Source organism: Tachysurus vachellii, chromosome 7, assembly GCF_030014155.1.
Source record: "Tachysurus vachellii isolate PV-2020 chromosome 7, HZAU_Pvac_v1, whole genome shotgun sequence".
In the NCBI taxonomy this organism is placed as follows: domain Eukaryota; kingdom Metazoa; phylum Chordata; class Actinopteri; order Siluriformes; family Bagridae; genus Tachysurus; species Tachysurus vachellii.
The window spans coordinates 14,793,678-14,819,401 of NC_083466.1; the positions used below are offsets into that span (position 1 = coordinate 14,793,678).

Below are 25,724 nucleotides of genomic sequence, written 5' to 3' on the forward strand. Positions count from 1 at the left end.
CATGACTCAATAATAAACTCAGAGGCCATTTTCTCAGGTAGCATACCTATCTGTAAGAGAACGCACAGCTTAAGGTGTCAAGCACATACATAATAAACCTCACTCACACCTAGGGGCAAGTTATCATAGCCAAGAATGTTAACTGCTGTATCAACTTGCCAACTGTGCACAAACAGAAATAGGCCAGTATGTTCAGTATCAGACATATCAGCTGCTCAGCAGCAAGGATAAGTTTTTTTTTTTTTTTTGCTCATCTTTTTACACAGACAGACAGACACACACAGACAGACAGACACACACACAGAGACAGACACACACGTTAGTCTTCCAATGTTTCTGCTGGGTCTGTTTCTACCCACACCACTGCTGTTAGATGGAAATTTTTGTATATGGATACATCAACCTATGATTACAGGTGACATTATGGTGTTTAAAACCCATAACTCTTCAGTCTGATCTGTATCAGAGCAACGTCTAGTACCAGATCAGTGTTAACTGGTGCTTTTCTTCTATGGACTGAGTAGAGACTACCTGACAAATTGTGTATGGTTACACAAATGTACTCTATTAAGTGTCCTATAAGTGAAAATCAAAGCTGCGACACTAACAAAACTCGGTCCCTGATAAAAGAATAGTAAAGTTGATTAAATATATTTGGAACAGCATACATGATACAGTAACTGCTTCTATGTATAGAAAAAGACTTTTTAATAATAGTATACACCTTTAAAATACATCCAAAACATGTTTTCACAATAAGAGTTGAAGCCTTCTTTTATTATTATTATTATTATTATTATTATTATTATTATTATTATAAGCCAAGTAGGCATATGACTCAGGACTAATTTCCATTTAAAGACATTATAATTCTGAAACAGAAGCATTACATAAAACCTTTAAAGCTTAAGAAAAACAAATACATCCATTTAATCACAGTCCTTTCACCAAAGCTTTAAGTATCATTCACACAGCTCCTTTACTGGCACAGTGATAAGGTCAGAGAAGAAGCTGCCTTCATTGTCCCCTCCTCCAAATATGAGCAATGTTTGAGATTCAGAAACCTGCTCTTGATCATCAGAGGAACCCTATGGCAAAAGAAAAACAGAATACATATTCTAGGGAAACAAGACCACATTAATGTCAAAATGCATGCATATTCTTTACAAGTGAAAGATTTTATATTTGTATTCACAAGATGCTGCAGGTACCTTCACACATGCAGTTGCCATGGTGATGATAGAGTGTCCAGCTCTAGGTGTTGAGGTCAGCTGACTACATGCCAAAGATGTCCAGCAATTTGTGTCTATTAAACAAAGGAAAAAATATCAACAGAGAAGAAAATGTAGCTCCACTCAAATCAAAACCATGCGTACAACTTTACCATGTCCAGGAAGAAAATGACCATTTATTAAAATAATTACAAATACTTTGCACATGTTTTGTGCTGGGTCAAGATATCAGAGTACTTCATACATGGGTGCATTCAGCAAGTAATAATTTAGCGAGTTAATAAAGTTGGTAAAGTGGACAATATAACTGCACATATCTGCTTAAAATAAGAGATTAAATGAAATGTAACAGTAAGAACAGCATGTTCACCTGTGTTGAATATAAATGTGTCACTCAAAGCATCGTTTCCATTGTAGCCTCCATGGACCAAGAAATGTGACTCAGACAGAACAGCACAGCCATGCCAACTGTGACAAAAAGTATGGTCAAAGCTGAGTCAGTATTACCAATATAGATATTCAGCAACAATGCACCATGGTGCTTAAACAAGACTTCTGTCAGTCAAAGAGGATTGCAAAAGCACCACTTAATAAGCAGTAGAGAGACACTGACAAATCACTGAAAGAAAAAGAAAAGTGTTCCATGATTTTATTATTACCTCCTTGGTGATGGTACTGATCCACTCGTCTGCACAGCTGAAAACTCCATAAGGCCTTTAAAAACAAACAGACCCTGAACATTTAAGTACATTGCAGCACATTTAACTGAAAGGGTTTCAGTACTTTGTTTGCAAATATTTTTGTTTATATTTTGGCTTTTTGTTTCACTAGATGTATAAAATGGCCAGTAGAAGAAAAAAAAAAGAGAAAGTCTACACTTCTTACACAGATCAAGCATGAACATGTCATTGAAACAGACCGGCATGTCCCAGCCACCAAAAATAAAGATCTTCCCCTGCATCACACAAGCTGAATGCCTGCATGGGGGAAAAAGAAATTAACAATGAACAGCAATCCAAATTAATACCACAAATCTAATAAAATGTTTTCCAATCAATTAGGAAATACAATACGGACAATTGTTATATACCCATGAAAATACAGAGGTAAAAGATTTACATCCATCAACACCACTGCTCTTAACTTCATCGTGAAAAGTCTTGTCATAACCTACTAACCCAGAACGTGGAGCAGGCTTATCTCCATTAACAATGGGCTGATACCAGATGGCCATTTCAGGGTTGAAAATGTAGAGGGAGTCACTGCAGCCATCAGGCTCAGGGTGGGGACGTGGGAACACACCCCCAAACACGAAAAGCTCTCCTCTGAACAGAGTGCAGCTGTGATAGGCCAGAGGAGGAACTTTACCTTGTGCCTAAAAGAAAGAAAGAATTATTAAATTTTTCCCTGTATACCCAGAAATCTCTACAACAGGCCATCAAATTAAGGAAAAGTAGCTCTGACTTTTAATTTAAGGTCATTTTAACAAAGATTAAATGTTAGTGTTAAATGACACTAATGAATAAATGAACTAACCTCCACCATGGTCCAGCGCCAGCTCTGTGTATCTAAAATATGGACATCATTGAACCATTTCTTATGTTTGGAACCGCCAAACACAAAGATCCTCTTGGAATCAGGGTCATAAGTCGCCGTGTGGCCAATCCGAGCCTCTGGTGTGGGTCCCTCTGCCAGAGTTTCAGCAGGGACCCATGACAAGTCCTCTGAATATGAAGAAAATGAACAGTAAGAAGTGCTCAAAAGGAAAATCTTGCCTGCTGACAAAGCAATGAATAACCAAGTAGAGCAATACTCTATGTCCAGGGTTTCCGCAGGGTTTAATCAGTCAAATTTAAGACTTTTTAAGACCTTTTTATGACCATTATAATTTGAATTTATGACCTACACGAATTACGATAAATAACTTCAGTCATTAAAATTCCTTTTAAAAGTCTTTATTATTGACTTTCATTGAAAGTAACAAGTTTTATTATTTAAAGAGTAATTCTATTATTTCTTACTTAAGATTAAGAAACTGAAGCCTTCGCCTTCTTTTTCTTGAGTATCAAGAACACAGGAACACTTAACAATTGTAACATTGTGTGCAATAGGCTTGATACCGATTGTTAGCGACGGGCTTGAGCCAGCTACTAAACGCACCGTCTTCGAGCCACAGATCGTTAAAGGTACATTTTCCCATTGTGATAGCCAGGATGATTTCAATTAAACTAAGCAGTGACTCAGTATGATACAGTATGTTCGGAGTTCACGCGGGTTTCTGTGAAAGTCCTTCCGACAAGTCTGTATGCTGCCGCATGGACCTTGTAGTTCTGGAACGCTGTGATACCAGTGTGATACCACCCACATTCCTCATACAGAACTACAACAGGTGAAACAAATGAATGCCATTGCCGCCGCGAGCGCATTTTGATTGAAGAACAAATTAATGGACGAGCATATCAATTTAAGACGTGGCTAAATGTTTATGACCTTGTATGGAAAATCCGGATGTTTTTATGTCTTTTTATGGCCTTAAATTCTTATTGTTAAATTTATGACTTTTTATGACCCCGCGGAAACCCTGTATGTCTTCGGATGAAATGAAAGTTCACCTGTACACAGCTTCCAAATGGGATCCTTGCAGAACTGCATTCGGGCACCTTGTCCTCCAATAAGTATAGCTGTCTGAGGGTCAATTGGACAGAGGGTCTGACCCCACCGGCCTGATGGAGCACCTGTTAAAGTTTAAAAAGACATGCAATTAGGATTTTATATAAAACCACTCTGCTATGCAAGTTCATGATTTTTTTTTTAAAACAAAGAATTTACAGAACTCTATTGCATTTACTGTATATGTAGAGACACACTCACCATTGTGGGTGGGGGTTTTAGTTTGTTGGTTTCCGTTAGCTTTAGGGTTTGGAGGAGTACGGCTGATGCTCTGCTCCTCTTTTTGCTGGAACAGTCGTGTTTGTCCTGTGCGGGCGCTGCTCTTGCCTCGTCGTTGTGGGGTTACCTTTTCTGAGGAATTTGGGCAAATATTCTCTTGGCCTCTCGTGTCCACTCTTTCTTCTTCCTCTCCTTGTGAACGTTTCCTCTTCCCATGTCCTGCTCGAGGGACCACATTTGTGGTGTTGCACTAAAAGGGATAGAAAAATTCCTCCATTAGCTATAACATGGACATCGTTAATCAACTTCAGAAAATTAAGAAATGAAACCAAGTGGAATTAAGGGAAAGGCCTCACATCTGGAGTGTATTCCTTTTGCGCAATGCTAAGTACTGGGTCAAGCACGTCACTTTTAATCTGCGAGAAAAAGACACAAAAATTGTTTATATTTAATATTAAATATTTTGCATTAGGAAAGACTTCAGATAGCACTCACCCCCTTGATATGAACACTCAATGTCGCTCCATCACTCCATACACCATCTTCTCCTAACTCCCAAGAAACACATCTGTCGTGTAAAATATTTAGATAAATGATTAGAAATCAACAAACCCTTGCTTTCACAGGAAAAACACCACTGCAAGTACTCTTACTTGTTGAATGGTGTTAATCTGCCCAGGGTGATAAGCTCGTCCTTCTCATCATTGAGCTCGACTGAAACACTACTGCACTTTTCCCACGTTCCTCTAGTAAAGAGTACAATCTGCTGGACACATGGCTTTATTGAATATCTGCCTACAGGTCCTTGAAGACTGCACAGAATAATTAAGAATGAACATGTTAGGCCAATATAAACATCATATGCAGTACCTGTATGACGAATAAGATAAAAGAGAAGATAATCAGCTTAAGTAATCATCCAGGGTGATATCTATTTCTATTTTTTTGGTGGCACCAAAAAAAAACCAACAACAATGTGCTCTAGTCTAGGAAAGATAGATAGATAGATCGATAGATTAATCTTTATTGTCATTGCATAGTACAGGTACACAGTAACAAAATGCAGTTTGGCATCTAGCAGAAGTGCAAAGAGTAGCAATTGTGCAAATAGACAAGTGCAGATAAATATGTAAACATATGTACAGCGAATAAATATAAAGACTATAGCTGTGCAGAGATGTGTGAACATTGTTGAAAAATACAAGTAATGGTTCTAAGGCTATGCAATATATATATATACACATACATACACACACACACAAATGTGAAACATTAGGCAGAATGTACAGTAAGGTATATAAAGATATATACATAAAATAGTGCAGATGTATGTAAGGCATAATATGTGTAGAGGATGAGGAGTATAAAAAATACAATATGTAATATGTACATTGTATGTATAATTGTACAGAAGTTATATACAGTATTTTTACAGTGTTCTAACGGTGTAGTGTAGAGTTCAGTAGTGTGATGGTGGATGGAAAAAAAGCTGTCCCTGAATCTGCTGGTTCTAGTGAGTATGGACTTCTAAGAAATTACTTAAAGCAGCAACATGTTATTTTTAAATAAGAAAATTTAGAGTTTGCAACCTTTAGCAAATGACTGACAATTAAACCATGTGCTGTGATTTTAGAAATGTCTTCCTCATTTGGTCTAGGGCACTAAAAGACTAGCTCACTAACGTGACAAATTATATGAATTTATCAAAACTCATATCATGCTGTTATTTTGAAAGCTGGTCCTATGGTAATGTTTTGGGTAACAGGTATAACTTAAAGGCAACCAAAACATGATATAGTGTTTAAGCAGAATATCTGTAGTTTTTTTTTTGTTTCTAACAAATTCGTTATAATACAAAGATAAAAGATCAATAAAATACCCATTCTATTCTACTATTAATTACTGGAACAGCATTTAGACTGTATATACACTTCAATAGACTGTATATATTTCTATAGACCGTAAATATACTTCTATAGACTGTAAATATACTTCTATAGACTGTATATACTTCTATAGACTGTATATACTTCTATAGACTGTATATACTTCTATAGACTGTAAATATACTTCTATAAACTGTATATACTTCTATAGACTGTATATACTTCTATAGACTGTATATACTTCTATAGACTGTAAATATACTTCTATAGACTGTAAATATACTTCTATAAACTGTATATACTTCTATAGACTGTATATACTTCTATAGACTGTAAATATACTTCTATAGACTGTATATACTTCTATAGACTGTAAATATACTTCTATAGACTGTAAATATACTTCTATAGACTGTATATACTTCTATAGACTGTAAATATACTTCAATAGACTGTATATACTTCAATAAAGCTGTAAATATACTTCTATAGACTGTAAATATACTTCTATAGACTGTAAATATACTTCTATAGACTGTAAATATACTTCTATAGACTGTAAATACTCCCATAAAGCTGTAAATATACTTCTATAGACTGTAAATATACTTCTATAGACTGTAAATATACTTCTATAGACTGTAAATACTTCAATAGACTGTAAATACTCCCATATAGACTGTATATACTTCTATAGACTGTATATACTCCCATAAAGCTGTAAATATACTTCAATAGACTGTATATACTTCAATAAAGCTGTAAATATACTTCTATAGACTGTAAATATACTTCTATAGACTGTAAATATACTTCTATAGACTGTATATACTTCTATAGACTGTATATACTCCCATAAAGCTGTAAATATACTTCTATAGACTGTAAATATACTTCTATAGACTGTATATACTTCTATAGACTGTAAATATACTTCTATAGACTGTATATACTTCTATAGACTGTAAATACTTCTATAGACTGTAAATATACTTCTATAGACTGTATATACTCCCATAAAGCTGTAAATATACTTCTATAGACTGTATATACTTCTATAGACTGTATATACTCCCATAAAGCTGTAAATATACTTCTATAGACTACAGCAACATTAACTTGTTTGTTTTTACCTTGCAATCCGTTGCGGCGGTGTGTCTGCTCCAAAAACCGCATAAATAGTGAAATCCTCCATGTTTAACCTGTCCGTCAACGTACTGACTAAGTGAGATACAAGCTTTAAATAAAAAAAAGAAGCTAATAATATTTAAATCCGACGGATCTCCCGCCAACTCCGAGTTTAATCTGAATCTGGCGCCACAACTTGGGCGGAAGTATACTTAACCCCGCCTTCCATATGATCGACAGGCGTTTCAGCCAATAAGAACCGTTTAGTCATATTATGGGGAAAACGTGTGTATTATGTAAGGAGCAATACTTGTTTGAGATTAAAGTTGCTAACGAAGAAGCGGTGCGTGAAAATGTGTGCAAACGTTTTTTTCTTTAACATACGTTTTAACATAACTTTTAAAGTTTAATTGTCTGCTGTTTGCTTTTTAGTTAGTTATACAGAATGATAAACCCACTGTTTACTATGTTTATGTAGTATCTCAGAATAGCATGGCACTTGGTGATTAAATAATATGAACCTTGTAACCTACTGCATCTATAGGGATGTAAATGTATTATATGTGCATATAAATATAAATGCATATTTAAATGTTTTATATGTGCATATAAATATAGATGCATATACATGTGTTATATGTGCATATAAATATAAATGCATATTTAATGCTTTATATGTGCATATAAATATAAATGTATTATATGTGCTTCTAGTGTATAACATCGTCCTATAGGATCATCATGGATCCCAAAAACAGTGGAGGAGAGAAACGCCTTCCCAGAATCGCTGCTTCTCTGCTTACCCGCTTTGCTTTAGAGAGAGAACACACCTCCAGTGTGCAAAGGGCAAGCTTGGGTCCTCCACCTACTTCAACTCCACCTGACCATTCTTCAGCAGGATCCGGATCCAAGTCACCTGACTCCCTGGTTCCAGATGCATCAGAGGAGTCCCTGGTTCCAGATGCATCAGAGGAGTCCCTGGTTCCAGATGCATCAGAGGAGTCCCTGGTTCCAGATGCATCAGAGGAGTCCCTGGTTCCAGATGCATCAGAGGAGTCCCATTCCTCTTTTGAAACAGATGGCTTCGCATCAGGTTGGCTTAATACAGCTGAGAGCTCCCCTGAAAGAGGAAAGCATAGTGGAGGTCAGCTGAATTTGTCATTTGATGATGATGTGTAATTTTAATATCCTTTGTGTATAATTTTTATATGCGTTTTGTCCGAAAAGTCTCTTTTTAATAGGGGAAATGTACAATTGAATAAACCCCCATGGAGAGTCTTTTAGGACACCCTGCATCTCTCTTTCTTTATAAATGTGTGTGTATCGGTGTGTATGGGTACAAATTTGGAAACACATAGATTCAAGAATCAAGAGGTTTCTTGTCATCTGCACAGTGAAAACATGATGGTTTTGACCATACAATGAAATTCATACTTTGCTTGTCTCCCTTACAAAAAACAAAAATAATAGAAATAAATAATAGAAATGTATGAAAAAAAACCCAATAAATAAATAAAAAAATACCATAGTTGCGTTTGCACATAGAAAGTCTTTGTATGCTGTAACGTTAAAATATACCTTCCTGATTTCAGGTAGCTTCACAGAGTGGCACAAGAATCGCGTCTCGGCCCTGTGTAGTGAACGCTTTGACAAACTGTTGAGGGAATGTCCTGAATACTACAGTACTAAAAGCTGCCTTGCTGCTTTTGTCCTGGAGAGAGGTTTGTATGATGCAGAAATTAAATAACTTGCTTGCATAGAATGTAGACACAGTTTGCATGTGTATAGCAGCAAAGTGGCTTGTACTGTAAATATGTTTCAGAGCTGACTGACACCTATCAAGTGGTGGCATTGGGCACAGGGCAGAACTGCTGCAGTGGTTGGCAATGTTATACAGGCTCCGTTGTTCATGACTGCCATGGCATCGTCATTGCACGCAGAGCCCTTAAAAGGTAAGGGGAAAAAAGCAATTTTAGAGACTATATTTTTTCAGTCCAGTGACTTTGTAGCAACTTCAGATTTATTTATATTTGATGACAAATATATGAAAGATAATTGACTTTTGAAAATGTCAGTCATACATTTATAACGAAATAAACTATTTCAATGCTGCACGTCTGTTAGACGATTAGTCAAAATGATTTCAGGTTTCAGGTTAGCTGCTGGTGAGCAGATTGATGGGCAAAAGGGATTTTTGTGTTACCCCTGCTGGACAAACCATTCATATATTTCTACAATAACATTGGTACAGAGTAAAACATCTGCTCATATGAGAAATTCTGGACTCTTCCACAGGCTATAGAAACAGGACAAAATGGACTGACATCATCCAAAAAAGTCTATGTTTTGAGGGGTAGCTTTTGGCTACACTAGTGATGCACTAGAGTGCATTAGCGTCGGGGGAAGCGTAATGGTTAGGGAGTCTGACTCCTAACCCTAAGGTTGGGGGTTCGAATCTCGGGCCGGCCACGACTGAGGTACCCTTGAGCAAGGAACCAAACCCCCCAACTGCTCCCCGGGTGCCGCAGCATAAAAATGGCTGCCCACTGCTCTGGGTGTGTGTTCACTGCTATCACTGTGTGCACTTTGGATGGTTTAAACGCAGAGAACAAATTCTGAGTATGGGTCACCATACTTAGCTGTATGTCACGTCACGTCACTTTAGAGATGGGTGATGCATTTGTTTGAATTTTGAGCTTGGACTTAGCTACCTACAGTTGTTTTTCACAAATATACAGTAGTTAACTGTATGTTAACTAGATGTTCATTAGTGCTGTCTGTTTTTTTTTTTTTTTTGAAGTTTCCTAAAAGAAATGCTTTAAATAATGCTATGCAATAAGTTGAATAAGTTGAAACAATATGCTATTCAATAACAATAAGTTGAAAGCACACAACTGTCTAGCATTTCTTTGTATATTGTAGACTTATAATGACATGTGCTCCATTTCTGTACCATATGTTTGTATCTCTGCACCAAATGACCACCCTAGAAAATGTTAACGTCTGTGTTTTGTTTTGTCTTTTTAATCAGATATTTGTATAAGCAGCTCCTGTTATTCTACAGCGCTGAGACAGAGCTTCGAAACCGCTCTATATTTCAGAGCACTGACAAAGAGCTGCTGCTTCAGCTCAAACCAAAGATCTACCTGCACCTCTACACCAACCAGACCCCAAAAGGTGCAGCACAATACATCATGTGAGTCACGGAGAGACAGAGTGAGAAAATACAAACATTTATAAAAAAGAAGCAAACTTTTATATTTGTTTTTAAACTGTTACACTCCGTTAAAAGTTTAAGGCTTATACATTGTGGCTTACGTATAAATAATCAACCTGACCACCCAAATTAAATGAAACCTTTGCTAGCTAATCAAATAAAGATTTTCAAATCAAATTTAAGAACTTTTCTCTTGACATATTCTGTAACCAGCATAACATGCTTTTGTCTTCATTCTTGCATATAGTTTAGTACGTTTAACTGCATTACTTGTTTTTGTTGTTGGACTTTGCCTGTTCTCTAAGACTAACAGTCATGTATGATATTTATATTTGACATTTATGTTATTCGAATAGACAAATGTCAGTAGCTGCAATGTCTAAGTGACTTTCATTCACCCTAGAATCAGACGTTTATATCTTCATATGAACTACAAAATAAATTACTGGTCGAGATATTTTTAAAAAACTAAGCGAGTCGAAGTCAGAACTTATTGGGTTTCATATAGCTATAGGTCAGACTTTTTGTCCAAAGATCCAAGCATCCACATATTGCTGGTCAGTGATGAAAATATTTATCTTCACAGGAAGTCCCATGGCAGTGGTTACCAATCACTGAAGCTGCAATGCCATGCCAAAGGTTCTCTGATTCCTGCTGCCTTCCTGTCTCCAAATATCTGGGGTGCTTACATCTGCTGCATGTCTGATAGTGCAAAACTCACTCGATGGACTGTCACAGGAGTTCAGGGAGCGCTTCTCAGCCACTTCATTAAGCCACTGTACATCACCAGTGCTGTACTTGGTGAGTGGGTATATTGTGCTTGAGGGGTTGTGGTTGCTAAGGCATATAGCAAAACCTTTGTTAAAGGAAAAACTCATTCTCATTGTTGTATGCACCTCGGTTGGTTTACATCAATAGTCAATGGTTTCATATTGTTTGTTTGTTTATTTTTCTGTCCAGGTGGCACTAGCCATTGCTCTGATATAGTGTCTGACACCATCAGTATGCACCTGGGGACTGGTCTGAAAGATGTTCTGATCCCCCCATACCAACAAACTACCATTTTCTTCCAGAATGGAGAGAAAGTGGGACCAGCTGAAAGTTCAGACCATTGCAAAGACCTCAGTGTTAACTGGTGTCTGGGAGACTCAAGTATTGAGATTCTAGACAGCACAACTGGATATGCCATCAGTTGGTAAGGCTTAACTGTTCACAACGTTGAATGTTCAATGCAATGGGATTAATCTTCAAATTTTCCTTTTATAACATGCACCAATTTTTTTTAGCTCTCCTTTTGTGAGTGGACCTGGTTTCAACAGTAGACTAAGCAAAATAGCACAGTTCTTCGGATTCAGAAAAGTTGCCATGCTTGCTGGTCAACATGAGCTTCTGTCCTATGCCGTATACCGAAAAGCCAAGGTATGGAAGTTTCTGGTAATTTGTATCTAGAAACTGATTGAGAATCATCTCAATTACTAAGTGTAAATGTGTGTCGTTTTATTGAGTTTGATATGCATTTTTTTAAAGATGGCTGCCCACTTGTATCAGAATACCAAAACTACGGTGAACCAGCAGTTCTTGGCCAACAATGCAGGACCATGGAACTCAAAACATCTGGTGGACTGCTTCAGTTGCTGACTTATTTGTTAAAGGAAATTTATCTTTCACTTGTTCTAAAATTTTCTTGTTTTTTAAAAAAGTTTTTGGTTAGCTGTTATTACTTATTCAAGAAAACACTTTACTGCCTCACCCTTACTTCTTCAAAGCCAAAGGGTTAAATGTTTGCGCAGTCTGTCTTTATATATAGTATATACAGTTCTACACACGTATTACACTGAACATTTCTATTTTACTTTACTGAAAGAGACCAGACAGGACTGGACTGGAAAAATTGTTCTAATTATTATAATAATGACCTCAACTTGATGTTGATTATTTTCCTTTTGTGTTTTATTCTTTATTATTGCATTTCATTTTATCAAAGGAAAATACCTCCATTTTCTGCCAAATCTGTTTCTGTTTAATATTTTTAGTTCCAGGAAAAAAATAAAAACAAAATACAATAAAAATTTAAGTTAAAGAAATGATAAATAATTCATATTGTAAAATTGTACTTTATATGGTTATACAAATAAACAGTGAATTTCTTTCTTTTCTATTTTTATCAATTCATCAACAGAGATGAGACAACAAAAACATACACATAACCTAAAAGAAGCAGCTAATTTAAACACACACGAAAATAAATAGGTAAATGGATAAAATTAACATTGAAATGAAAAAAAAAAAGGATGGTGGAGGAAGCTGTCAGGGGAAAACAACAAGTGTATAACTCAGTATGCATCGTTTCAGATGATGTTTTTATTTGTTTTTATCTTATAATTGCAATTGTAACCGTTTAATTGGATTAAATGACGAAGACACCAGGCAGAGAATAAACACCGCTCCCTGTTGGAAGTCAGTGGGATTTACACAACCTCATTTAAGTTGTTAGACGATTGTCCTGGTCCATATAAACGCCACTTACTGGTTTGTTGATTTATTTAATTTCCGCCATTACATTTTCTCACTTCTTCCTGAATCTAATTTAATCCACATGGACTTGAGCAGCTGTAGCACTTTAAAATTGCGGATAAATTAATTGCCATAGCTTTGCAGACATCATTTTCTGTCGGTTCTTTCAGTTAGTTTCACTAGTTATCTGGTTATATTACTGATTTCCATCTTAAATTAGCTGGAAAGATGCGAGAGGCCTGTATGAGGACTGTAACTCATCGTCAAGCTGGTCAACTTCTCCATAACAAATTTGTTGTCGTCCTTGGAGATTCGAGTGAGTATGAATTAACCCTAAAACACAGTAATGACCTCACAGCGTGTGGCTGCTGGTTATCGTTTGTTTTTCTTTTCTAGTTCAGCGGTCTGTGTACAAAGACTTGGTGTTGCTTTTGCAAAGAGACTCTTACCTGTCGGTATCCCAGCTCAAAAGCAAGGTATGATGTTTTGAATGAAGTCAAACTATTACTTGAAGACTCACTAAAGCCTGTAGACTCAATAAAGCCATCTTTAGTTGTATGTATACCTGTAGTTTGACCCTTTCATTATTTTCTTATAAGAGACCAAATACATTTTTTTTTTAACTGTTATTACTTGCAAATACACAGTATGACCAAAAGTAAGAGACACCTGACCCTCATACACACGTCTGGTTTTTGAACACCCCTTCCAGATCTAGTTGGATTGTGCTACTATAATAACCTGCAATATTCTGGGAAAGCTTTCTACTAGATTTTTCGAGAGCAGATGTGGGTATTTGTGTTCATTCAGCCAAAAGTGCCTTAGTGATTTTTAAGGTAATGATCTCATGGTGATGAAGCCTGGTGTGTTGTCGGCATTCCACTTCATCCCAAAGGAGTTCAGGGTTCCGGTGCAGGCCACTCGAGTTCTTACGCTTTATAGAGCTTGCTTTGTGCACAGGGACATTGTCATGCTACAACATATGAGACCCTGAGTTCCAGTGAGTGAAAACTTCCTTTACAAATGACAAAATCTAGCTTGTTGGTAACAGTTAGGAGAAGGGCCACATGGGTATGATTGCCAGGTGTCTTAATATTTTTGGCCACACACTAAGTAGATTTCATCCATGTGAATTAATTAATGAATTATTGGATGAGCAAAATTGTGTTTGTGACATTAGAATGTGATTAATCTGTATGTATGTCTTTATAGGAATGAGCATTTAATTCACACAGAAAATGGCAGAGTTACTAAATGCAACTTGTATTGCACTTCATTTCCATTTATTTTTATAAAGGATTGCTACACCAAAATTTAGCCTTTCACTTAATACTTGACATCTAGGTTTCTGGGACATTTGTTTTTTTAAATTGAAGAACTCAGTGTGCATTTAACTGTACATGGTACATTGTTTTAAATAAGAGCATTTGGTAAACCTGTCTTTTTTTGTTTTTGTTTTATTTTTAATTCTCACCTCTCTCATCAAGGGAGAGCTGTCCTTTGAACAAGACCATCTAGTAGAGGGGGGAAGACTAGGTCACATGAACAATGGCACCGAGTACAGAGAAGTTCGTCAGTATCGCACTGACCATCACTTGGTCCGGTTCTACTTCATCACACGCGTCTTCTCTCGGTACATGGAGAGCATCCTTGCTGACTTCAAACATGACCTGAAGCCAGATGTGGTCATAGTCAGCTCCTGTGTTTGGGATGTATCAAGGTAACAGTAAAGCCCGAGGTACACACAATACTGACCCAAACACTGAGGGGTATAATCATCTCTGCTTTATGTGCATATTGTTTTGTTTCTCAGATATAACCGTAATTGGGTCCCAGAGTACAAGGAGAACCTAAATAAATTCTTTTTGAAGCTGAAGGCTGTTCTGCCAGAGGAAAGTCTTGTGGTTTGGAACATGACCATGCCTCTGGGCAAGAAGATCATTGGAGGTTTTTTGGTACCTGAGGTAAGTTAGTTCTTATTAATTTGTGCAAGATTACTGTAAACTAACTTTTTTTTTTTTGTTGGAGAAGAATTGTAACATAATTAGTCCACAGAGTCTGTGGCTATATGGTTGACCCATTCAGATCAGTAAATATTCCATCTTCCCACATTTCAGATTCAGGATATCGGCCCAACTCTTCGCTATGATGTGATTGAGGGAAACTTCTATGGTGCAATGCTGGCAGATGCATACGGGCTAGACGTTCTAGACCTTCACTTTCTCTTCCGGTTTAGCCTCCAGCACCGCATGAAAGACGGGGTTCACTGGAATGCACTTGCTCATCGTCAGATCACATGCTTGCTGCTGGCTCATGCTGCTCAGGCCTGGGGTGTAGAGCTGCCCAACCCTGTTGCCCCAGGTAAGTTAAATAAACCTCTAGGACCCATTTGTGATCTATTTAATTATCCCAATAAAACCCAATAAAGAATTATTTACTTACTTACAACAGGTATTTACTTACTTACAACAGGTTTGTTTCAATTTAAACTAGGAGAAATCTACATGCCTCAATGATGCTTACCCCAGTTGTTAGAACCACATGATTAGCTAATTAGAAAATGGCGTGAAATATGAATGTTTCTGATGATAACGTGGATGGTGAGTGTATATTGTGATACACATTCACAAATAAACGCTAAATATCAGGAAATATAGAACCTGAATCAGTATGTCTCCAAATCCATGGCTATAGTCGAGTCTAGAGTTAATAAAATTTCTTTAGCAAGCTAACCAGCATAAACTTAACATAAACTTTATGTTCATTGACCCTAACAGGTCTAATTCATGGCTAAAAGTGAGCATGAAATTGTAATTTGTACATAATTGATTGATGCTAGTTTGTTTGAGCAACTTTAATACAAGTTGAAGTTTGTCCTAGTTGGAGAGCCTTGAATATCAATTTGCATTTTGTCATACTGATGAGTGATTACAGACACCACTATTTTACTGGTCTTTCTTGCCACAATATTGTAAGAAGGAAAAAAAAAAGATAAAAAAATTTATATTATTTTATTTATTTATTTTTTGCCAAGTAGTTTAATTGTTGTGATTTTATTACTGGCAGCTTTTTATCAGTAATCTTCATTTCATAGACCAGAGTAAGACATCACTGCTGGAATACAAGCAGACTCCAAATCAAAGCTTCTGTAGGCCAGGAGGATCCATGACAGATTCTGGTCGTTATGGAGGTAAAATTCTTTTTGTACATTTATACAAATTTATACATCTTTTAGTTGGTTTTAGGTTTTGTACTTTGTCCTCTCCAAAAACAGTCTGGTATCATTTTGCCAGGAAGTGCCTGCATACAGTCTTGATAGACGTATGAACTCGTTCCTCAAGAAATTGACCTTTGATGTGGCTTTTACATAAGATCTAATGGCTTTGTCTATAACTGTCAATAGCCTACTGCTATTAAACATGACTAAGACTAATGATAGTTACAATAAATTTAGCTAGAATAAGTGAGTGACTCTGTCAAGTAACACTAAAGCATAATTAGAATAAAAGTTATACTTTAATAACATTTTTTTTCAGCTCCAGTCTGGCAACAACAGTTGCCCTATGATGGCTGTGGACCCCATTTTTATGAAGATAGTTTACCTACGGACTCTCAGTTCGGCACTGGTTATTTCAGCTTTGAGAACAAAACAGATAATAATGGTAAGAGCCAGACTTAAGCTTTAAAATCACTCTAATTTGTTTTCTAGTTCTTTAAGAGTTTATGATTCTAGAACTGCTTCATGATGCTCTGTGTTACTCAGCATGGGTTTTCTCATTTTTGGTTTAAGGTGGGAGCTACAACATCCACTGTGGCAGTAATGGCAGAACTGCTCCAGCTGTCCACTCCTCAACAGGGAACAACTTGGTGATGAAGCAAAAGCAGACAAAGCATCAGTATAATCCATACGATCGACATAATCCTACCCGGCATTACAGATACTGAAAACAAGCAATGATGTGATTTGTTTGATTGTGGTTTATTTGTGTACAGTAACCTGTAAAAATGTAAACTAACTTTTTCACTTTTTATAATGTGCTGTTGTGACTAGGCCCCATCTGCCCTCCCCACAAACGTCTAAAAAATCTATTTCTTTTTAACACCTTTACATCTTTCCTGATTTATTGTTGGTGTTCTTACAGCTTTTAATTGGTGGTATTTTAATCGAACACCTTTGCATTTTTTTGCATTTTTATATGCCATATTTCTCTACCCTGCTTTGTATGGATACAATATTGATTGTTTGGTAGTCTGTTAAAATATTGTATAGGTTTATATTAGCTTTTTGTAAAGGTCTTTTTTTTTTTTTTTTGTTGTTGTGTTTTTTAAAACTTGGTACTCAAATAAAATGTTACAAAAATGTTAACTGTTGCATTGTGCATACAGTGTTTGGTTAAAAAAACACTAATAATGACAGTAACCTATTGTATGCAAAGTTTAATTACAGAAGGCAAAATGAGTGTCACATAAAACAGAATAACGTTTAAGGTGTCAATGTTGTGCCGTATAAGGAGTTATCAAATAACAGAAGTAAGTGATCCCTCTTAATTCTCCAACTTCATGTACTGATATATCAGCTGCCACCTCTGACCCTTGACTCTCTTTCTCTAACCAAAGCAGCCTGGCATCAGGATCTTCATCTGAAAACTGCAGCAGGCTCCCTGAGCGTGTCAGCACAGTGAGACACTGACGTACGATCCGACCAGCTTTTGCTCGCCCTTCCTTGGACCTCACCAGTGCATCTGTAGTACCTTTGTCTACTATCAAGGCCAGGCTCCTGGGCTCAAAGTGTCCTTCCAGCTCTGTGCAGTCCATTTCTCTAAATACAAGGGTGGAGGCTGGATTGCAGGGTTGCACCGGTGTACTTTCAGCATGTTCCTGCATTAACCGCACTGCCACTTGGGAGATATCAGCACATGTGACCTTCACTGCACATTGGGAGTGTCTGTAGATACCAGGCCCCAATGCTGAAGTTCCACAGCCAATGTCCAGTACATGTAATGGTGCAGGACTGTCAGACATGGATTGCAGCAGAGGCAGGATGGAATCTTTGACTGAATGAAAACCAAAGAACCACTCAAAGTTCTTGAACGTTCCTTTTCTGCTGTTTTCTGTGTAAAATCTATCCCATGTTGCTTTCTTGTCCATGTTATTAATTAGGTCATCTGTGAACGCAAGCAAATGTACCGAATAAGTATGACCGTGAAAATGCAAATGTACTGATTCTTCGCACACACATCTTCAACTTTACCGTACAGTTGAGTAAGAAAGCAATAAAGGTGAAAGGTGTTCTACTTGTGTGTGTATAGTAAGGTAATATTTTAAAAAAGAAGCTTTCAAAAGCAGCCCAACTTCTTATATATTTCCTATTCACAGTTCTGCTCAGATTGAGCTGTTTGCATGCCTCAAATTAGGCTAAGGATGTTTTTATTTAGGTTTTATCTGTAAAGAACGGTGTGGCTGCAGGTTCTCAATCCAACCACTTTGGCTGGAACCAAAACCTCTAGGTGCTTTGTGGACAAGACTGGACACGTTACTTTAAATCATCTTGGCTGTCATATTAGTCTTGAAACATTACTGATATATTTATATATTCCATTCATGTGCTTGTCATATTCTGCTTCTTTTAGATCAGATCCTACAAGGTCACATCGTCACACTGCCCTTTTCATACCCTGCCTTATCTGTACAACATACTTGTAATCTTACTGCTTTACCTTTTGATTTTTATTTCAAACAGAAGTCAAAGTACATCAAGTTACTACTCTAATTTTCATTGACATTTATTCAGGTGGAAAAGCAAAATGATGCATTTTGAATGAAAACAACCCACTATTCGACACGTGTATTTAAAATAAAGGAATAAACCATTAACTAACTTGTCAAAGTATGATGCCAGCACGTGGGTGACACTTTTCGCAAACTTTTCAACGTCAAGAAAGTCCTGTTTAATAACATGTTAACGTTCGACTGTAGGTTTAAACGGCGAGGACACGACGTCTGTTGCTGCGGTAACAGGACGTGGCCTGTCTGACCCGGATGTACAGGAAGCGGCTGAGTGTAAAATAACACTTTGTTGGTTTTATTGTGCACTACATAACGATGACTTAATTCCCTACGAAGTGTCCTTTGCGATATAACGAGTAGCTGTTTGGGATTTAACCGCTTTCACAGAGGCAGAGGAAACAGAATCGTGAATCCAAGATGGCGGATGAGCAGCAGGAAACATCACAGGGAGAGATGGAGGGTGAGTGAAGAAACATTACCTTTATAAACATAAAAAAATAATCTATCTTCGTCTGGCTCTAGAGTTACATGATTTACATCGCATAATTATAAGCTTCTATTTATTAATTCAAAAGCAAAATAATGGTTATTTGTTTGTCCGCCGTATAACTAGCAAAGCAAAGCCAACAAAGACCTGAGGTAATAATGTTAGAAAGCAGAAAAAAAGTATGTTGATGCCTTTGTGGGAAAGTGAGAGGTGATGTTTTGCACGTTGTCCTGCTTGTTAAACGCTTTTGTCGCAGTGTAAATGAGGGTCATCTGCGACAACACAAACCGTAAAGCACATCAACACGTTTATTTACCAAAGATTAGCACTGTGACGACTTGTGTAACACGATTAAACGTCTGCATATTAATTCCATTTCCTAGCAGTCTGTGAGCTCGTTTTAGTCTCCTTCCTTTATATATCGAGTGAACTTTGTTTGTTTACATACAGGCGGATGCTAACTAGACCTGCAAACGCTACAAACCGTACACAGTTTATGTGCTAAACGCAATCCCATGGCCAGTTATTTGTAATTGAGTGTTGAAGACCCATCGACATTATTTGCAAGCTCGAAAATGTGCTTTTCGCATCGATGGGGTTTTAGTTCATCTGTCTTAATGCGCTCTGAGTGTCTAATAACAGACGAATCAACGTGTAAGTCTTGTTTAAGGTCAAGAAAAACGTTGTAACTTTGAGGTTGAGATAGAAACACTTTCAAAGGACATAATAGTAAGAGCTGAAAGATAAGTGGAAAAACATATAAAGGATCGTAAACACAAAACAGAACAAGGACATGTTTAATATTACTATTCATCATAGTCATTGTTTCACTATTACAGTTAACATGAACCAAACATGATTTGGTCTAATCGCCTTGTCAGTGTTGCAAACCTGGTGATGATGTAGTCCCCTATAGCTACTTGAATACAGAAGAGACTGGACCTGTTTTGAACACACTTGTGCTTCTATCCTGCAACTGATGTGGTTTTCCAGAACTCATCACGTGCTGGTTGTTCTGTTGACCCCGTCACTAATGTGTAAAGCCTGTCTGAGTTCCCCAAATACAATCCCTGACCAACACTGTTCCCAGTGTCCAATAACTGATAGTCTTCGTTCAACATGATCAATCCATCAATGCCACCGATCCCAGCAAACTTTGTTTCGTCTGCATACTTTTTTATTCTTCATTTTGTACTTTCATACTACCAAACTTCACTAGTAATGATTACTAGTCTTTGGTCTCTCTTTCTGACTACTCCCTACCAATCCACTGCTTCTTTCTTTCTGTCTGTGCTCTTTTGATGTGAGCATTGATATTGTATATTTTGGTCATATGATAAATGATGAGAAATGAACATAATAATTTAGTTCATATACTAATTACTTGTTTAGTGAATATATCTACATCTATAGTTTATGATTATTTTGAGGATGCATGTTTCTTTTTTATCCTTTTTCTTTAGCAGGAGTAAACTGCCTGGCCTATGATGAGGCCATTATGGCGCAGCAAGACCGAATTCAACAGGAAGTGAGTTATGACTTTTTAGTCTTGCAGGAAGAAAAATACACCTTTTGCATTTACACAAGAAAGACCACAGTTTGAATAGTTTCTATTTTTCCAAAGGAATTGTCCTTGTTTCTTCAATGCTAACATTTAACAGGAGCCTAAGTTCATTAAAATACAAAGACTCCCCATAACAGACAGTGTGACTGACATTGAACAGCAGTCTGTTTTGTACATAGTGCATTACATAATTTAATAACCGTGCATAGTGAATTTGTTCAATATAAATTTTGGTGCTAATATACAGTATATTCTCTTTAAATTTAATGCACTCACTTGATGTGTTTGTATGTGTGTGTTTTGAGACAGATCGCAATTAGTATCCCCTTAGTGTCTGACAGACAGGATCTCTCGGTGCTTCAGAGCGAGTATGCTGAAGAGGACACAATCTATCAACTCAAGATCAAGGTTATGACCAACTCATCATCTGTACATTTTGTTACAATCTGTAATAATATTTAAACTCTATTTGATTCTTTTTTATGACTTTTTTTCTTGTCAATTCTTTATCTTGGTTTGAAATTACAAGTTGCCCAAAGAAACTCCCAAGTTACACAACAAAAAAAAGCATGTGCCAAATTATAATAATGTTTGAATTCTGATGATGCCACAGCCATCCATAGCTGGGAGTCCAGGAGAGTAAAACTGGCTAAAATTTCTGTGTGAGATTGATAGCATCACACTATCCTGTCACTCATTATGAAACTAAGAAATTGGGCATCTGTGAGCTGACTTGTGTGAAACAAGGCAGTTGGTAATTTACTCCTAATGCATTGAGCTGCCTTGTGACTTCCAGTGAGCAGCCTTCTGGAAAGATGCAGTGGCAGAAGTAACTGTGTTCTTTACCAGTTCTGAACTGTGTCATCTTTACCAGTTTTAAGCTATCATGTTGAGAATATGGGGAGAACTAGCTAGTTGGTGGGAATCGGCGGTGAACAAAATGAGGAGAAATTGCTGTTTTAAAAGAAGGAACGTATACGAAATATTGCGGCTTCAAAGGTTTTTCCACTATTTATTCTTACAGGATCTTCATAAAAAATATTCATATATCCGGAAGACACGGCCCGATGGAAATTGTTTCTACAGAGCTTTCGGCTTTTCACATTTGGAATCACTACTGGATGATGGCAAAGAGCTACAGAAGTAAAGCTTGCATTTTTTTGTAAATAAATCTCTTTGTAGTGCATATAAATTTTGGAAAACCATAAACTAACAAACAGGTTCTGTGAATCAGGCTGTGCAGTAACTAACTTTTGTACACTTCACACATTGCAGCCATTTTGTCAGGTTTATATGACATTGTTGCAGTTTGTTAGTACACAATTTGTTAACTAACCTTTTCCATTAAGGCACAGGTTCCCAACCCTGGTCCAGAAGTATGCACTGTCCTACACCTTCTGCTGTTTTCCTCTGCCCTAACACACAACTCTGAGTATCAGTAGGTGTGTTGGCACATGGAAACCACTAAAATATGCAGGGCAATGCATACTCCAGGGACAGCATTAAGAACATTAGGGGAATGAAACCAACATGGTGTTATCATTACCAGAATTGTACACTGAAAGAATAGTGGGTCAGTGTGCATGGGGAAATGTTTAGTGTATAATTGTACTACAATTACAATGTGGACTTTTAAACCCTGTAAAGTGGTCAGTGAGTTTAGCTACAAGGTGGATTTATGTTAAATTTCAATTTGAAAACATCCTACATAATTGATAAATGTTTCCTGTGATGTGCTAATCATATAAACACTACTATTGTAGGTTTAAAGCGGTGGCAGCAAAGAGCAAACTGGATCTTGTGAACCAAGGCTTTACTGAGTTCACTATTGAAGACTTCCACAACACGGTGAGTAGAAACAAAACGAATCTGTCTGCACGCTGCTGTGATTTACAGTTCTCATGCTTGGTGTGGTGTTGATTTCATTAGTTCATGGACCTGATTGAGCTGTGTGAGAAGCAGCCAGCCCTCAGAGAGCTGCTGAGCTCCTTCAATGACCAGAGTGTATCAGACTATGTGGTGGTTTACTTGCGACTGCTTACGTCTGGCTATCTGCAGAGAGAGCATGCCTTCTTCCAGCACTTCATAGAGGGAGGACGTTCGGTCAAAGAATTCTGCCAGCAGGTAGGACATGACTGAGTGTTTACAGATGTAGGATTTAGAGGAACACTGAGCTAAGATGATTATGGACTAATGTGTAATGTTTTTTTTTTTTTTACAGGAGGTGGAGCCAATGTCTAAAGAAAGCGACCACATCCACATCATAGCCTTAGCGCAGGCATTAAATGTGTCCATATTGGTGGAATACATGGACAGAGGGGAGGGTGGCACAGTTAACCACCATATTTTCCCAGAGGGCAGTGAGCCACGCATCTTCCTCCTCTATCGACCAGGTCATTATGACATCCTGTACAAATAAATGTGCAACTTCAGTACCATGGTGGAGAATACACCAGAGAAAAGGCCACGATTATTCATGCATCTCTGTGTGATGGTGACACCATGGTATTGTGGAAAATGTACAAATGAACATCACAAAACGTTCCTATTGTCATGAAGCCCCCTAATGAATTAATGAATGAGTAAAAGTAAGCAGTGATCCAGCATTAGGGCTGTACAGTTTTCTTTTTGTTTTCCTTTGTGGTTGTAAATGTTATCAACTTGATTTTAGTTAAGTTTTTTTTTTTTTAGTTTGTTTTTGTTTGTTCGTTATGCTGCGTTTCATGAGTTTTATTAAAGGGATTTTCACCTTAGGTCTCCAGAGGTCTTTAATAAAATTTCTTATAGAAAATACAGTACTATTTTACAGTGGGTAAGGAGTAACAGTTTAAATGTAAAATATCTGCAATGATTCACCTGAATGTACAAACACATTATTGGAAACACTGGTACCAATGCACATTCATGCATTTATCTAATTAGCTAGTCATGTGGCAGCGGTATAACGTATACATTTATACTGATACAGGCCAGTAGCTTTAGTTATTGTTTAATTTAAACATCAGAATCTTACAATCATCTTATGAAATCCTTACAGCAGCCCATCTGGTACCAATGACCATGCCACTTGTCAAGGTCACCAAAATCACACTTTTTCCCCCAAATACTGATTGTTCTTGTTATTAGATGGAAAGAATTGCATGAAAGTGTGTTCCCATTAAAGTGTCCAATAAGTTCTTCCTAGGAACTTCAGCATTAAGGAATTAAAATTTGTGTAATGGTCCTGATTCCAAATGTACTTTTCAGAATGAGGTAATTAGAGAAAGTTGGAATGGCCTTTGAACTATTACACCTAGTTTAATCATTTAACTTGAAATATAGATATATAAAAAAGAAACACCACATCGTTTAAAATATTTATAATCTATAATCAATAGTACACATTCCACACTGGATCTTTACAAACAAAAATTAGGGAAACTTAGCAACTTATAGTTGTTCCAATTATTTTCATACATATCCGGCATGAAGGAATTTATAAAAGTATGATACAACAAAAAAAAAAAACGGATGAGGCAGTATATACATTGGGTATAAAAAAAAAAGTATACATGAACGTAGTTTTTAGCTGTTTACTGTAACAAATGCACATTCATCTTTGGCACTCTTTAAAACTAAAAGGCAGTTCTGAAGAAGGAAAAAAAAAAAGATTAATCCCAACATTACATTGTTTTAATATATTGTTGGTTGAAAACACATTAAATGTACATTAAAGCAGCATTCTTTCCTCTAAAGAGGATAAGGATATTAAAAAGCAGTTTGCTCAGTCAGAAACAAAAATGACATTATATTACACGTGACATTTGCAACACTGCAGGCATGAGCATTAAATACAAGGAATGTAAGAACTGTTTTAAATGATCAAAATGTTAACACAGCTGCACTGAATAAACAGCTACAGCAAGAATTTCCTTTAAAGTCTAGGCTACTGCATGTAGTTCTCCAAAATAAGCACCATACTTCTGTTTTTGAGTTAAGACATGAACGTAATCTTTGGCATCAAAAAGTCAGCTATCACTTGAGAAAAATGCAGTAAAGCACTTTATATAATGAAATATATACGAAGGCACGAATATGTCTTCAGTGCTTATGTCTTGCCTGAATAAGTGGACCGTTACCTGAACAGAACACAATAGCCACAGAATAACAGATGCACACTGATCGCGCTTACTTACCGAAGTAAGAAAAAGATGGATATCTTCCAAAGATGGTTCTGTGAATGTTTCATTGCAAAGCAAATTCCAGTTAACAGTGTTGTTCAGTGATGTGACAGCTTAACACTATTCCTGAAACTAAGGTACATTTATATCAGAAATCCTTTAAGCAACTTATAAAATGTAACAGAATTATTTGGCCAAAGGTTTTTTGTGAAGACTTGATGAAACTCCAGGTGACCAAATCTCAGTAAACACAAAAGCAATGTAACTTAAGTTCTTTCTCTGATTTTGCTGAGCGATATAAATAAATAAATAGCAGTGCATGGACAGGTCTTCAATTGATATTAATGAGATGCACACAAATGTATGAACACACAGCATTTTCTGGCGTAGAGTAGGATTTTGTGGACATTTAATGCTTAGTGTTACTGATTTCTCAACAAACAATATTGAGTATTGCTGCTATTATTTTTTGGAAACTTTCATGTGTGCCCATTCATGTGCATGTACACACACATGCAACTTTCCTGTACTTTACTTCCAGTTTCAGTAAGGGCCATATCCCAGGCCAAGACTCTCCTTCAGGCCTCGGAGCTGTTCCTCCCCTAGCCGGATTTTGTCATCCAGCTGCCGCTGTTCAACAAGCAGTGCTGCCTTCATCTTTACAAAATGGCTGTAATCACGCAATTGTTCTGGAGTCAGGCAGCGACTCAGCACCCTGCCCACGGCCTCCTCCCTCCGGTCCACATGCTCCTTCAGCTCCTGAGCCTCAGCCAGCTGCGCAAGGAGTTGCTTCTTCTTGTCCAACAGGGGGAGCTAGAGTAACATGATAAAAGTGTAAAAAGAAATAGTGAATCATGGAT

At 37.0% G+C, this 25,724-nt stretch overlaps 6 protein-coding genes across 10 annotated transcripts in view; 3 read left to right on the forward strand and 3 right to left on the reverse strand.

Moving 5' to 3' along the window:
- Positions 1–762: 762 nt before the first annotated feature.
- Positions 763–7,342, reverse strand: krcp (kelch repeat-containing protein). Its single transcript, XM_060873466.1, has 13 exons — positions 7,141–7,342; positions 4,775–4,933; positions 4,617–4,689; positions 4,478–4,537; positions 4,104–4,371; positions 3,845–3,967; positions 2,769–2,956; positions 2,411–2,607; positions 2,118–2,209; positions 1,892–1,946; positions 1,603–1,700; positions 1,212–1,306; positions 763–1,088 (listed from the first exon to the last, which is right to left on the reverse strand). Exons 1-13 carry the CDS (start codon positions 7,200–7,202, stop codon positions 963–965), a joined length of 1,596 nt encoding a protein of 531 aa, XP_060729449.1. The 5' UTR covers positions 7,203–7,342; the 3' UTR covers positions 763–962.
- A 511-nt stretch (positions 7,343–7,853) lies between these two features.
- adad2 (adenosine deaminase domain containing 2) lies at positions 7,854–12,386 on the forward strand. Its single transcript, XM_060873468.1, has 8 exons — positions 7,854–8,279; positions 8,728–8,856; positions 8,958–9,087; positions 10,167–10,331; positions 10,939–11,153; positions 11,313–11,547; positions 11,639–11,771; positions 11,880–12,386. Exons 1-8 carry the CDS (start codon positions 7,877–7,879, stop codon positions 11,988–11,990), a joined length of 1,521 nt encoding a protein of 506 aa, XP_060729451.1. The 5' UTR covers positions 7,854–7,876; the 3' UTR covers positions 11,991–12,386.
- Positions 12,387–12,832: 446 nt separating this feature from the next.
- Positions 12,833–16,928, forward strand: fam113 (family with sequence similarity 113). Of its 2 annotated transcripts, XM_060874555.1 has the most exons (9): positions 12,833–12,881; positions 13,087–13,182; positions 13,263–13,342; positions 14,354–14,586; positions 14,680–14,830; positions 14,984–15,227; positions 15,961–16,056; positions 16,403–16,528; positions 16,657–16,928. In XM_060874555.1, the coding sequence occupies exons 2-9, from the start codon at positions 13,095–13,097 to the stop codon at positions 16,809–16,811; spliced, it is 1,173 nt and encodes a 390-aa protein (XP_060730538.1). In that variant the 5' UTR covers positions 12,833–12,881; positions 13,087–13,094; the 3' UTR covers positions 16,812–16,928. The 2 variants fall into 2 exon arrangements, with proteins under 2 accessions (XP_060730538.1, XP_060730537.1); XM_060874554.1 differs by lacking the exon at positions 12,833–12,881 and having other exon boundaries at positions 12,939–13,182.
- Positions 16,929–17,288: 360 nt separating this feature from the next.
- Positions 17,289–18,982, reverse strand: cskmt (citrate synthase lysine methyltransferase). The gene is made up of 2 exons (XM_060874559.1): positions 18,746–18,982; positions 17,289–18,031 (listed from the first exon to the last, which is right to left on the reverse strand). Exons 1-2 carry the CDS (start codon positions 18,822–18,824, stop codon positions 17,358–17,360), a joined length of 753 nt encoding a protein of 250 aa, XP_060730542.1. The 5' UTR covers positions 18,825–18,982; the 3' UTR covers positions 17,289–17,357.
- On the forward strand, positions 18,973–23,457 carry otub1b (OTU deubiquitinase, ubiquitin aldehyde binding 1b). 2 transcript variants are annotated; one of them, XM_060874557.1, is made up of 7 exons: positions 18,973–19,113; positions 20,604–20,668; positions 21,014–21,112; positions 21,729–21,847; positions 22,468–22,552; positions 22,634–22,828; positions 22,926–23,457. In XM_060874557.1, the coding sequence occupies exons 1-7, from the start codon at positions 19,071–19,073 to the stop codon at positions 23,121–23,123; spliced, it is 804 nt and encodes a 267-aa protein (XP_060730540.1). In that variant the 5' UTR covers positions 18,973–19,070; the 3' UTR covers positions 23,124–23,457. The 2 variants fall into 2 exon arrangements, with proteins under 2 accessions (XP_060730540.1, XP_060730541.1); XM_060874558.1 differs by having other exon boundaries at positions 18,975–19,113; positions 20,607–20,668.
- A 594-nt stretch (positions 23,458–24,051) lies between these two features.
- Positions 24,052–25,724, reverse strand: part of shroom4 (shroom family member 4) — a 35,275-nt gene continuing 33,602 nt past the window's right edge. For all 3 annotated transcript variants that reach the window (XM_060874551.1, XM_060874552.1, XM_060874553.1), the window contains one exon: positions 24,052–25,677. In XM_060874551.1, coding sequence (XP_060730534.1) covers positions 25,408–25,677 — 270 coding nt within the window. In that variant the 3' untranslated portion in view covers positions 24,052–25,407. The remainder of the gene's footprint in view (positions 25,678–25,724) is intronic.